Source organism: Echiichthys vipera, assembly GCF_963691815.1.
Source record: "Echiichthys vipera genome assembly, chromosome: 9".
In the NCBI taxonomy this organism is placed as follows: domain Eukaryota; kingdom Metazoa; phylum Chordata; class Actinopteri; order Perciformes; family Trachinidae; genus Echiichthys; species Echiichthys vipera.
In genome coordinates, this window is record NC_139834.1 from 8408122 (window position 1) to 8420289 (window position 12168).

General features: G+C 40.9%; 1 protein-coding gene across 1 annotated transcript; it reads left to right on the top strand.

The window, feature by feature from the left end:
* The first annotated feature begins 4793 nt into the window (after window positions 1-4793).
* On the top strand, window positions 4794-9606 carry nr4a1 (nuclear receptor subfamily 4, group A, member 1). The gene is made up of 7 exons (XM_083919644.1): window positions 4794-4869; window positions 5951-6743; window positions 6853-6982; window positions 7074-7237; window positions 7349-7551; window positions 7644-7822; window positions 8421-9606. Exons 2-7 carry the CDS (start codon window positions 5961-5963, stop codon window positions 8675-8677), a joined length of 1716 nt encoding a protein of 571 aa, XP_083775770.1. The 5' UTR covers window positions 4794-4869; window positions 5951-5960; the 3' UTR covers window positions 8678-9606.
* Window positions 9607-12168: the final 2562 nt, after the last annotated feature.

Genomic DNA, 12168 nt, shown 5'->3' on the forward strand with positions numbered 1-12168 from the left:
ATATAGACAGTGCACAAAAGTCTCAGTGCATTCATCATCCCAGTTTATAGCGGTGTCAACGAGGCCGGGCGGCTGTCGCAGAGAAGACTAAACTCCTGCTAAAACTTCTCCACTGAAGAGTCCTGTTGATGGAAGTAATGTGACGTGTTGATTAAGGGGCGAACGGTGTCATGTAATATTTGCAGTTTCTACTTAAATTGTTTAACAGTTTTTGGTCAAAAGGTTGTTGATTCAACTTTGTGGAGGCTGCAGCAGTCATATTTGGGAGCAAATATAGTTTTCCAGGGACCTATGTTCTAAATCCTCTTAATGTTGTACATTAAAGGAGCTGTACTCAACATTCAGAGCAGATGCAGCAGTTCAGGCTGTTTTTTTCATACATTACAACGAAAAGTAATGCAGGAGATGTAGCATAAGACAGCAAATCTCTTAAGGCGGCATGCTGGTATGTTTCCTGATGCAGCGTTCATTTCATTCATGTCCCGGACATAATAAACCTTTTTTTTAATCCTAACCATGTGGTTTTCATGCCTAACTTTTCGTACAATATCTTACAAACCTGTTGATACGTTGAGCAGTTAAATATTTTCTAGGATAAGATAATGAACAGAGAATAATTGCTCTCCCTCTGTGTGTCGTAATCCGAGTTTCTCCGTTGTTTATTTTTGATAGCCGGTCGGGCTGCACATGCATTTTAGTGAGTCTGTATTTTATGTATTGATGATCCATCTGTGAGTGCAGAGTGGAGGCAATCCCAGCCAACGTTTTTCCTACCCCCAAGAATATCGAGTACAGTTCCTTTTTTAAGGAGAGCCTTCAAAGGGTTTAATGTTCTCAGCGATGTTTTTCCCAAGGTCAAATGTTTTCCTGAGTCAATATTTCAAAATCACCCACAGCTTACATTCTCCTGATAAACTCAATTTACCCTCAAATTTGCAGACAGGCTGTTTTCTCAACTCTTGACATTGTATCTCCACGGTGGCTAAACAGATTTTTACAATTCAAACATCCATCTCCCTTCATGCTTTGTATTTTAAACTGCGAGGATAGCCCTCACCAATCATCTGAAATGTTAGTTTATATCAAGAGACACCCTTGGCCTGGGATCATGGGGCTCTGGGAACAGGGATTATTCCCTGTATAGTCATTTTGTAATGACAGTGCTATTCAATGCCACTTTAAAATACACCACTAAATCGAGACAGTTTCACTAAAACTTTTTAAACAGTTATTACAGAGCTGTTGCGTTTCAATACATCATACAAGTGTTTCTATATTTCAGGACGCTCAGTGAATAAGAACAACTAAATATTAGATCAAGTGCACATATGAATAAAGCTCACAGGGAAATATAGATTCACAGACGTACACACAACTTCATATCATGTTGCAGGGCTCCAAACAATCCACTCCCCCAGCCTGCACACCCTATAAAACCATCTGTGACCGCTTAGCATGAAGACGCCATGTGGGCACAAAGGCATGTTTGAACCCGATCACTTCATACTGGAGTTCCTGATGTTCTACTCGCTCAGGGAAGCTAATATTTCGGGTGCAGAATATGAGCTGTGTCAGACACAAATCTAGCGGCTAAACTGAGTAGAGAGGCAGGCGTTGCTTTGTTAATGTCACACAGTGTAGTGAGAAGAAAGCAGAGCTATGGACTTGTTTTTTTGCTTTCTTTTATATTCAAGATAAGGTCATTTTCATTGCATTGTTTCACAAATCTGGTGCACCTTTAATGAGATATATCTGCATATTATATACACAGGGTTTACACAGGGTGACACATCTCTGGAGTGTATTCATACACTCATCTGCTGTGTGCAACTAAAAAGGAATGCACCCTACCACTTACACTTACATAAAGAAACAAACCTTAATCTGTTAACTATCAGTAAAGGAGGCCAAAATCAAGAAGTGGAATCTTCTAATGTTTGGAAAACGATGCAAAGCTCAGCTGATAACATCATCTCTGCCTCATTTACATTTGTATGCAAACTACCATGGATCTAATGTACGACTGACTTCAACAGCTGTAACTTTTACCCCCCAACTGTAACAGTTGCAGCTTAAGTCGCTCTGTCTGATGAAAACACTTTTGTTATCAGCGCCATTACAATGCTGAGCTCCCTTGTGGATCCCACACACACACACACACACACACAGCTCTCCTGGTCCCTTAATGCGATGTAAAGAGATCTCAGCAGGAACGAAGGCAGACAAATTTGGACTGAAGAACTAAGAGGATTTCTCCACAATGACAAACATCTTCTCAACTCAAAAATAGCTCTCTGGAAGAACAACAGGTGTTGGCTGGAGCTCTGGCTATCGACATGTGATAATTCATAACAAGTACAGTGTGTGGTTGTGCATGTGTGTGAAGAACAGTTGCACATAAAGGCCACATGTCCTGCACGTTGAAACTCTCACATCAGCCTTTACACACACACACACACAAACACACACACACACACACACACACACACACACACACACACACACACACACGCACGCACACGCACACACACACACACAGGCACGCATACACACACACACACACACACACACACACATCACTACTGACTAAGAACTGTGGCAACTCTCCTTTCAACAGATAACTTGAAGCTTTGTCTTTCGTGTGAATCTGCACCCAGAGGATGTTGCTGATGTCACAAAGTGTGCCCTATGTCCGGTAACTCAGATCAGATAACCAGTGAAATCAGCTTCTGTGCGACAGGGAGGCCCAGGCAGTGCTGGCATGACATCACAGATGCCCAAACTCTTAAATGGGAGGGTGATTAGTTTCCACTGCAGTCTGCTACCGTAGAAACACAAGCCAAAAATGTGTACCGCACAAGAATTTGGTCTCGGCAGATGAATAGCTCTGGAGTTTTTTGCCAGAATGACCTTGAACAGACAGCAAGTATGAGGATCGCAGCGCAAACAAATCGCTGAGTCTCTTTAGTAAAACATTCAACATTTTTTCTCATCACACTTTCAGCTTCAGGAGTTTGTGTGTGTGTGTGTGTGTGTGTGTGGTGTGTGTGTGTGTGTGTGTGTGTGTGTGTGTGTGTGTGTGTGTGTGTGTGTGTGTGTGTGTGTGTGTGTGTGTGTGTGTGTGTGTGTGTGTGTGTGTGTGTGTGTGTGTGTGTGTGTGTGTGTGTGTGTGTGTGTTTGTGTGTGTCTGTGTGTGTGTGTGTGTGTGGCCTGCTTGCTATGTTGCACCAGATTGTGAAATGTTATTTCTATTATGGATGGCATCGAGGGGGCAGTGATCAATAGAGAGCCTCTGTGGGTTCAAATATGGATTGAGAAGAAAAAACAAAACAAACTTCAGGCGGGAAGGAAAGTCCCATGACTCCCATTTATGACCCATGTCTTGGGTCATAAGAGAATATAAGATAAGAAAAGATTAGATACGATAAGATAAGATAAGATAACTTAAGATAAGATAAGATATACCTTTATTAGTCCCACAAAGGGGAAACGTCCTTGTTACAGCAGCAAAGTGGACAGCAAACACGGAAGAAGCTTTAATAAGAAACAATAAATTGTAGAAAAATATGGGAAAATAAATTAAAATATTTTGAAATTCAAACCACGGCATAGAAGAAAAAATATTAGCATTGCAGATTAAGATTGAAATTCACCTGAGTTCATTTCACACTGTGAAGTGAACTCAGTTGGTGAACATTATAGTGCAGAAGGCCTACAAAGAGTAGAGTGTGCATGCAAATCAATGTAGGTTTCATCCTCACTTTAGGGACATAGGTTTATGTTACTGGTGTTTCCCGTTTTATTTTGGCACTTGCCTTTGTGTCAAATCACTTTCTGTCTTGACTAACCATACTTTAAAGGGAATACTTCTTCCTCTTAAACCTCTCTGTGTTTTCAGGTCTTGAATTTGAGTTATGCACAATAATAGGAACCGAATATGATACAATGCTGCAATACATCACTAAATATACCTGTAAAATGGTCTTGAATTAGACTGCGTGATATTTTGATTAAACATAAATGAAATCAGGGATATACTAAATAGAAGCATATAACTGAAATAACAAAAGATCAACAACGACATTTTGACCGTTCTTTAAGAGCAGAACCCTCCATGTCAGAGGATATTGTGCTTTTTTGATGCACATTTTTAAAATAAATGAGCACAAATCAGCTCAAACATGGAAAACCTGGAGCCCCTGTCATTTTTGCTATCTATTGTAGGCAACGCACCAGATATTTTTTTAACGGGCATTAAAAATAGATTTTCCTCCTATAAATAGAAAAAAAATCCACCGTGACTTCCTGTTTATAAATCATAAAATCAATCACATCAGCAAAAGTTATTGTATCCTTTTACATAACAAAGTGTTCAAACTGGCCTCGTGACAGCCTCAGGCCTCAAAATATAAAGTTACATTCAGCTTTATTAAGTTGTATTTAGCCGCGCGCACGTGTGTTTGTGTAGGTGTGTGTGTGTGTGTGTGTGTGTGTGTGTGTGTGTGTGTGTGTGTGTGTGTGTGTGTGTGTGTGTGTGTGTGTGTGTGTGTGTGTGTGTGTGCGTCGGGGAGGACAATGCTGCGGTTCTTTGCCATATGCGCGTCAACGGAATCCCGGAGTGCGTCATCGAACGTCTATTCTCTCTCGAACGCGCGCTGTGATTGGTCGGGGGCTGGAAATCTCCCCGCCCACCGCCCTTGTTTGGAAACCTTGTTCTGACGTCATGGGTACAGTGCAGCGGACGGTATAAAAGCGGCAGAGGAGGCGCGAGAGTGGAGGGACTTGCTCCTCAGCTGGGAGACACTGGGGATGACTGACGAATAGTTGTGGAGTACAGACAGTTCAAAACACTTGTAGACGGAGCAACAGGTAAGAAAAAGGTTTTGTTTTGTTTTTTAAAATGTATTTATATAAATAAACAGACCGTGCATGAATGCGGAAATGTTAAAGTTACAATTGACACCTTGGCATTGAACTTCGCTGCTCCGTCCCCATTTATTAGGCTATATACTGTATATATTTGGTTTGTTTATTTAGGCTGTTTTAATCGGTCTTGAATATGTTTTTCCTTTTAATTGAGACTTTTTATTTGCGTTATATGCCCTGCCTTGTTTTGTGTAATGGGGATCCATATAAAAAGTATAGAGAGAATATTCAGCAGGAAGCAAATTAAAGTTGTATTTGCAGGTGCTATCCACAGCCCCTGCATGTCTCAGGGTTAAGGAAAAACCTAATAAGCTACTTTGCACAAATATATTGGATTACATTAAAGTAGTGAAAGTTTATTGTCATTTCACACAATACTGAGACAGTGAAATGCACTTTATCATCTAACCAGAGGTGCCAGAGTTAGAATAAACACTAATTTATAGAATACAAGTAGAATATAGAAGAAACAGAAAGTTGTAAATGAATGTGCAGCCTACAACATGTACAGTATGAGTAATGTGATGCGAATACATAACATATAGTATTTTAATATGCAGAGAAGCTCAAATGGAATTAATAAAAATTAGTTCAAGTTGTCGAGTAAAGTTTGGAAATCAAAGTGTTTATCATACATGTATGCATGTATGTATGCTACATGTTCCTTGTGTGTTGGCATTAAGCCCCTGACTGTACTTTCTGGCATGTGCAGCTGACCATATTTACCATACTAGTAATATATGATACTAGAGATGATATACGACTGTTGCTGAATGTGAAGTAGAGCACCTTCTAGGTTTATTTGCAGTTGGGTGAGGCAAGGGCCCCTACACCCCCAATAAACCCCCACAGTCTGGTTCACTGGTTAAAATAAAAAATATTTATCCTTTAAAATGTTTTAATATCCATCACATTAATAGGCTACTGTACCAGGTGCATTAGCAGTTTCTTAAGTAGATAAAGTAAAAAAATATGAAAATTAAGCTTGTTTGGCTCTAACATCTTTGATAACGTCTTTTTTCAGTCTTGCAGCCATGACTTGCATACACCCCCAGCATGGATCTCAGCTCTATGACAACAGTGTTGGCGGCTCGGAGCTTCAGAGCACAGACTCAATCTCCAGGCTGGCTGTAGATATGAGCAGCCCACGGGACCACCTTTCTGCTCCATCCCTGCCAAGCATCAGCTCCCTGGTAGACCCTCAAGGGGGCGACTTTGACGCATATTCGTGTCAGTTCACTGCAGCCCCTGCCAACGTCGCTCCGTTGTCAGGCCAGGAGACCCCCTTCAAGCTGGATGAACTACAGGTTTTCGGCTGCTACCCTGGAGCGTTCACGCTGAGTTACCCAGACGAGGCAGTGTCTCCTGCTGGCTCGGATTATTTTGGCAGCCCCGCTTCGGCCTCATCTCCTTTAACACCCCGGTTCCAGAGTCAGCAAGCGTGCAACTGGGATTCAGCCTTCGGGCCGTACTCGCCCAGTCCAGGATTCTGGGCGGCAGAGGACAACACAGTGCCACAAGAGCCCTCTTTCTTCACTTTTGGTTCTGTGGAGGATATGTCTCATTTGGGTCAATCACACTTACGAGAGCAGGATCCTTTCACTTTACCCCACCCTCACCCGTCTGCAATGACCTTCCCTGCCTTGGTGATGGAGCAAGCGCGTAGCCTCGATGGCACTGACCAGCTGGACGGGAGCTTATCGCCCAAGTTAAAAAGTTCCAGTGGAAATGAGGGCTGCTGTGCTGTGTGTGGGGACAACGCCTCCTGTCAGCACTATGGCGTTCGCACCTGTGAGGGATGCAAAGGGTTTTTCAAGGTAATAAGATCTGACATGTCTATGCAGCCAATTAATCTATTAACGACTGAAAGTGTTGTGCCCAGTCTTTGTGACAAATTTAGAGTAATTCTTCTTTTTGATATCCCAGCGCACTGTACAAAAGAATTCCAAGTATGTTTGCCTCGCCAACAAAGACTGTCCTGTGGACAAGAGGAGGCGGAATCGATGCCAGTTCTGCCGTTTCCAGAAGTGTCTAGTTGTGGGCATGGTGAGAGAAGGTGAGTGCAGTAGAAACCCAAACGAATGGCGCAGGATTCGGATGGTGACGCTGAAATGAAAATAAACAGTTGATTGTGATTATTTTTCCAGTTGTGAGAACAGATAGCCTGAAAGGACGAAGAGGTCGCCTGCCTTCGAAGCCTAAAGTCGCCCAGGACGTGACCACCACTGTGTCTCCAGTGAGCATGATTGCTTCTCTTGTGAGGGCCCACATCGACTCAAATCCCGGTGTTGGGAAACTGGATTACTCCAAGGTAAAAAAAACAACAAAATAGACAAAATCTCTTTTATTTATGTTTGGGGGAATATTTGATTATTACCAACTTAGACATCTATTTGCGCTTCTCTGCCGTCTGCATTTTCAGTATGATGAGACAAAAGTCAGTCCGAACCAGAAAGAGGACGCTAGTGACATCAAACAGTTCTACGACTTACTCACATCCTCCATGGAGGTCATCAGGAACTGGGCGAAGAGCATCCCGGGTTTCTGTGAGTTCTGCTCAGAAGACCAGGAACTGCTGCTGGAATCTGCATTTGTTGAACTCTTCATCTTGCGTCTTGCATATCGGTGAGTGCAGCGTCCTAAAAATACAACTTTGGTTTATATCCCTGATGCCTTGGATAAAATCAACAAATGTTGTCTTCTTTTTTCTTTTGAAGTTCCAATCCTGAAGTGGACAAGCTCATCTTTTGCAACGGGGCCGTGCTTCACAAAACGCAGTGTGTCCGAGGCTTTGGGGACTGGATTGACTCCATCTTAGAGTTTTCTCAAAGCCTCCACCGCATGAAGCTAGACGTTTCCTCCTTCTCCTGTCTCACAGCACTGGTAATAATCGCTGGTAAGAGCTACTGCTATCCTTTAATTTGTACTATTTAAAACATCTACTCTTTGAAGTAGAGTTATCAGACTTTAACCCACTCTATCCCCCCAATTTAATCAGGTATTCTTATTCAGCAAGGACAAAGTTTGCATAATAAAATCTGGTTTAATTGATGTGAACAATGCCAGGCAGTTATGCAACACAGGAATGACACAACAGGTGTTTGTCAGAATGTAACACAACCTCACATATAACTAAGAGGGAAGATGTAATATATCTCAGCAGACTAAACATAACTGTAATGCAGGTTTATCTTCAAAGCCAAGGAACTGTTCCAACGTGGAGCATTAACACTTCTAACACCAGTGTGTGTCCACGTTAGCAGGGTTTCATCTCACTTATTATTAGTTGGTTGTGTAGACAGATTTTTTCCAAATTCAACTCGGAGTTGTGGTCTTTTTAAAGCCCATTAAAATCAAATGAGAAAAGAAGAAATGATTCGATGAAAGATCTTGATTTCTCACTTCATGGTTTCAAAGTGTCTCTTTTATCAGTGTGATATATTGTGTGATAAAAAAGCTCACTCTGACTCTAACATGTCTCTCATCTTCTGCAGACCGACATGGTCTAAAGGAGTCCAGACGCGTGGAGGACCTGCAGAACCAGCTCATTACATGCCTTAAAGATCACATCTCTGGCTGTGGCTCAGAGTCATTGCGGCCCAATTATTTGTCAAGACTTCTCGGGAAGCTGCCTGACCTCCGGACTCTGTGCACTCAAGGCCTCCAGCGTATCTTTTACCTTAAATTAGAAGATCTTGTTCCTCCGCCACCAATTGTGGAAAAAATCTTCATGGATACGCTTCCGTTTTGAGTGTGCGGTTGGAGATCTGTGATGTATAATAACTGGAGTTCTCATGAAAGACTGACTCATACTTCAGGTAGTATTATGTGAAACTGCAAGACGTGAAGGAGAAGAAGAATCTGAAGGGATTATGCTGCTCCGGAGGAAAACTTCTGAATTATAAAGTGAATAACTTATAAAACTTGCAGAAGCAACATGTACGTGGATTCATCACAAAATGCTCTTCCTAGTTTGTTTTTCCAGTAAATTTTGTACTCTGCAGACGGGGCAGCTCATGGACCAAAGGGGGGCTGTTTACATACAACACAGTGCCAACAATGGATACATTTCTCATGGGGGGAAGATGGTTGCACTTTCCAAACAGTTACAAATTGAGTACAAAAAATATCTTTGCCCTCATTTCAAGGATGTAATGAGAACAATAATTTAGCTTTCCTTTGTTGTAACTTGCAATCTTTTTTGACTGTAAATTGCACATAAAATATAAAAAAAGCACAATTATATCTTCGGCTCAAGTATTAAAAATGGTCATATATTTTAGTTTAGATTAAATACTACGAGGATGTTCAAAGGGGCAAATTACTTGAAAGAATTGTTTGTGGGTCTACGCACAAATATCCAAAGCATGAGTCCCCTAGATGTCCAGTTTGCTTTATATCTTATGTCACCGTATGTATTTGGTGATCATCATTCAGTTGTATCATTCATGCATCATGAATAGACATTGAGCAGCTAAAAAATACTATGTATCATCCAGTGTAGTCTTATACACTGGTCTTTGATGTAGGTTATTTCAAATCTGTTTTAAACCTGCTGGTGTTGTTGCCATATGAACTGTATTCTGCAGTTTGGGGAGAATGTTATTTTGGTTTATTTTTACATACTAAGAAGTTATATTTTACTGCAGCGAAAAACATGAAATAAAAGTTAAAATTGCATATTCCAACTTCTTCTGTCATCTTTACTTAAAATATTTCGAGGCATATAGGAATTGGGAAGTACTTGTAGTTGAGGTTAAGTTATTATTTTAAAAAAAAGTATTATAAACATTAAAAAAAACACTGAATGAACTTGGGCTGTCATTGATCAAAGACATTCCTGGTCAACGATTTTGTCGACTTTTAAATTAGTAAAGCTGAGTTTCTCCAATGACCGTGCAAAAGCACCACTTTAAAACTTGTGTTTCCCAGAGATGTGCACATGAATCTCACAAGAAATCTTAGTCGATTAAGACCAAAGAGACAGAGGTGCAGCCCTAGAAATGAACAGTATTTCTTACTTCATATTAAACCTGTGGCAGGCGGTTTAATCTTTGCTTTGTTGGGCAAAACATCCATGATAATCTTGCATCATATTATAAATCAAGTGTTCTTCAAACTAGACTCCTGCACCTCCTCTTGGCTCAGTTTCAGGCTTTAGAAAATGTAGCTCGTGACAGGAGACTAACCACAGGTCATTTGAGAGAGAGAGAGATTTCCTGTTGGCTCAGGACAGAGAGGGGAGAGCCGCAGAAAGAGATCTCACTCTGTTGCATATTTTGGCGTCTTTATTGATTTATTTTTACCTAATGCAGCTTTAAGTGGAATATTCTACAGTTCATTCTTCCATTGTATGGATCCATTGTGTGTTGCTGTGCCAGCCTGTAAGCCTGAGTCAAGTGAAATTTCTTCTTTTGGCAACAGATCAGAACATGCAGCTGAATGTCCCCCCCGTGCACCTCCCTCCCAGTTATGTGCTGGTCTCTTTTTAGAAACGGATGGAATTCCCAGTCCGGTTTCAAGTGACTCAGACTACTTTATCATTGTGTAGTGTCGCCATGTGTTACACTCTCTCATATGTGTTTGTCTGTCTCTTTGTGAATGCACTGTTTGAAATTAATGCAATGGAAAAAACTGCTGCAAGTCAGGGCAATTAAAGATTATTTATAGATGATCGGTTATGAATAACTCAGTCGCACCTGCTGAGCCTCTCTGATCCACTTAATGGTCCAAAACAGGAAAAGTCAGCAGAAATAGAGGCTTAGGATCATGAATGAAAAGTCAGAAGATTACCAAAGTTATTTGAAGTCACTGGGAGGCGCAGGAGGAGGTCTGTACCAGATATTCCAGTCTGAAAATACCAAAAAAAGCTAACAGACTGTATCCACGGTAGAGCTAGATGGATAAACAGGCCGGGCCAGTAACATCAGGCGATATCAGCCCGTTTAATGTGTTTGTCTCACAGATGTTATTTGTTGTTCATCAATCAGGGTTGAAATGGAAGACGCTGTAGTGGTTTTCAATCTTTTTCTTAAGGTATTTTGCGTTCATGTAGCTAGGTAGCTGGACATCCTTGGGTCCTCAGAAATACACCTGCCAAGTATGAAGTCAATGGTATCAACGGTAGTTGAGAAAATTGAAAGACAGACAGACAAACAGAGACTCCTTCTATTTTATTTACATTATATTGTGTTCTCTCGTTTTTATTACAAACCAATAGCACACTGAATTCTGAGAAAATCGCTCAGTGGACATCCATCTTCACCTGCAGTGGTATTTAACGTACACTGTGGTGTTACATGTGGGCATGGCGGTATGCATGAGATGTATTCCTGCAGATTTATTGCACTCGGTCCGATGTCATATCAAATACTGAGAATAGACTTTGCTCTTCAATTTAGAGGTAACTTACATTTAAATTATCTAACGCAGCAACCTGCTGGTCTCATGCTTTTCTTGAGTTACAGATTCTGAAATTCTTCGCCTGGTGTTAAAACGACTCAATATACAAGTTGGGTGACCTGATAACGCTGCAAGTTAAGAAGTTATGCAACAAGTGCAGTTGGATGGAGCCAGCATCACTCTGATTACAGAACACATGTGGTTGATGGTGCACTGATGACGATAGGATGGGTAGGGCAGCTCTAAAGATGTACCCGTCATGCCTCTGTGAAAACTGAGGAAATCGAGAGCAACTTGAATGTGGCTTGCTTGAATATATGAAATACCAGTGATAATAGAGGATTACAAGCTTGAGACAAAGTTGCAGGATTAGAGGCCAGCTCCAGAGACCAAACGGTCCGCTCCACATTGTGCAGGAGGTTTATGCCTGCAAGAATATGAGAATGCCACATTTAAAAAAGATCAATTGAGAGTCTTGGGTTTCACTGCGTGCCTGAAACTTGTTAGCAGACTGTCCAGCAGCCTTTGTTAGTTTGATATGTTCAATGGGGGTCAGGTGCATGAGGCCTAATATTGACCAGAAGAGTGTACAGTGAAGTATATAATAATAATAATAATAATAGTAATGAGAATGATGATAATAATATAATTAATAATATTAATATTATAATATTAATATATTATAATAATAATAATATTATTAATTTCAGTTTATAAAAATTATGATTCGTTTAATAAGACTTTTAGGGAAATACATCAACGGACAACTGGAACTTTTCATCTTTGAAAAATGTGAAAAACATATCATGAGGCACCAGTAGCTCTGACCATGGATGGATT

Bases quoted from the DNA above. Each gene is read 5' to 3' on its own strand.
- nr4a1 (XM_083919644.1), top strand. From the start codon at position 5,961: ATGACTTGCATACACCCCCAGCATGGATCTCAGCTCTATGACAACAGT. The intron at 6,744-6,852 runs GTAATAAGATCT...TTGATATCCCAG, and splicing joins GATGCAAAGGGTTTTTCAAG to CGCACTGTACAAAAGAATTC. The intron at 7,552-7,643 runs GTGAGTGCAGCG...TTTCTTTTGAAG, and splicing joins ATCTTGCGTCTTGCATATCG to TTCCAATCCTGAAGTGGACA.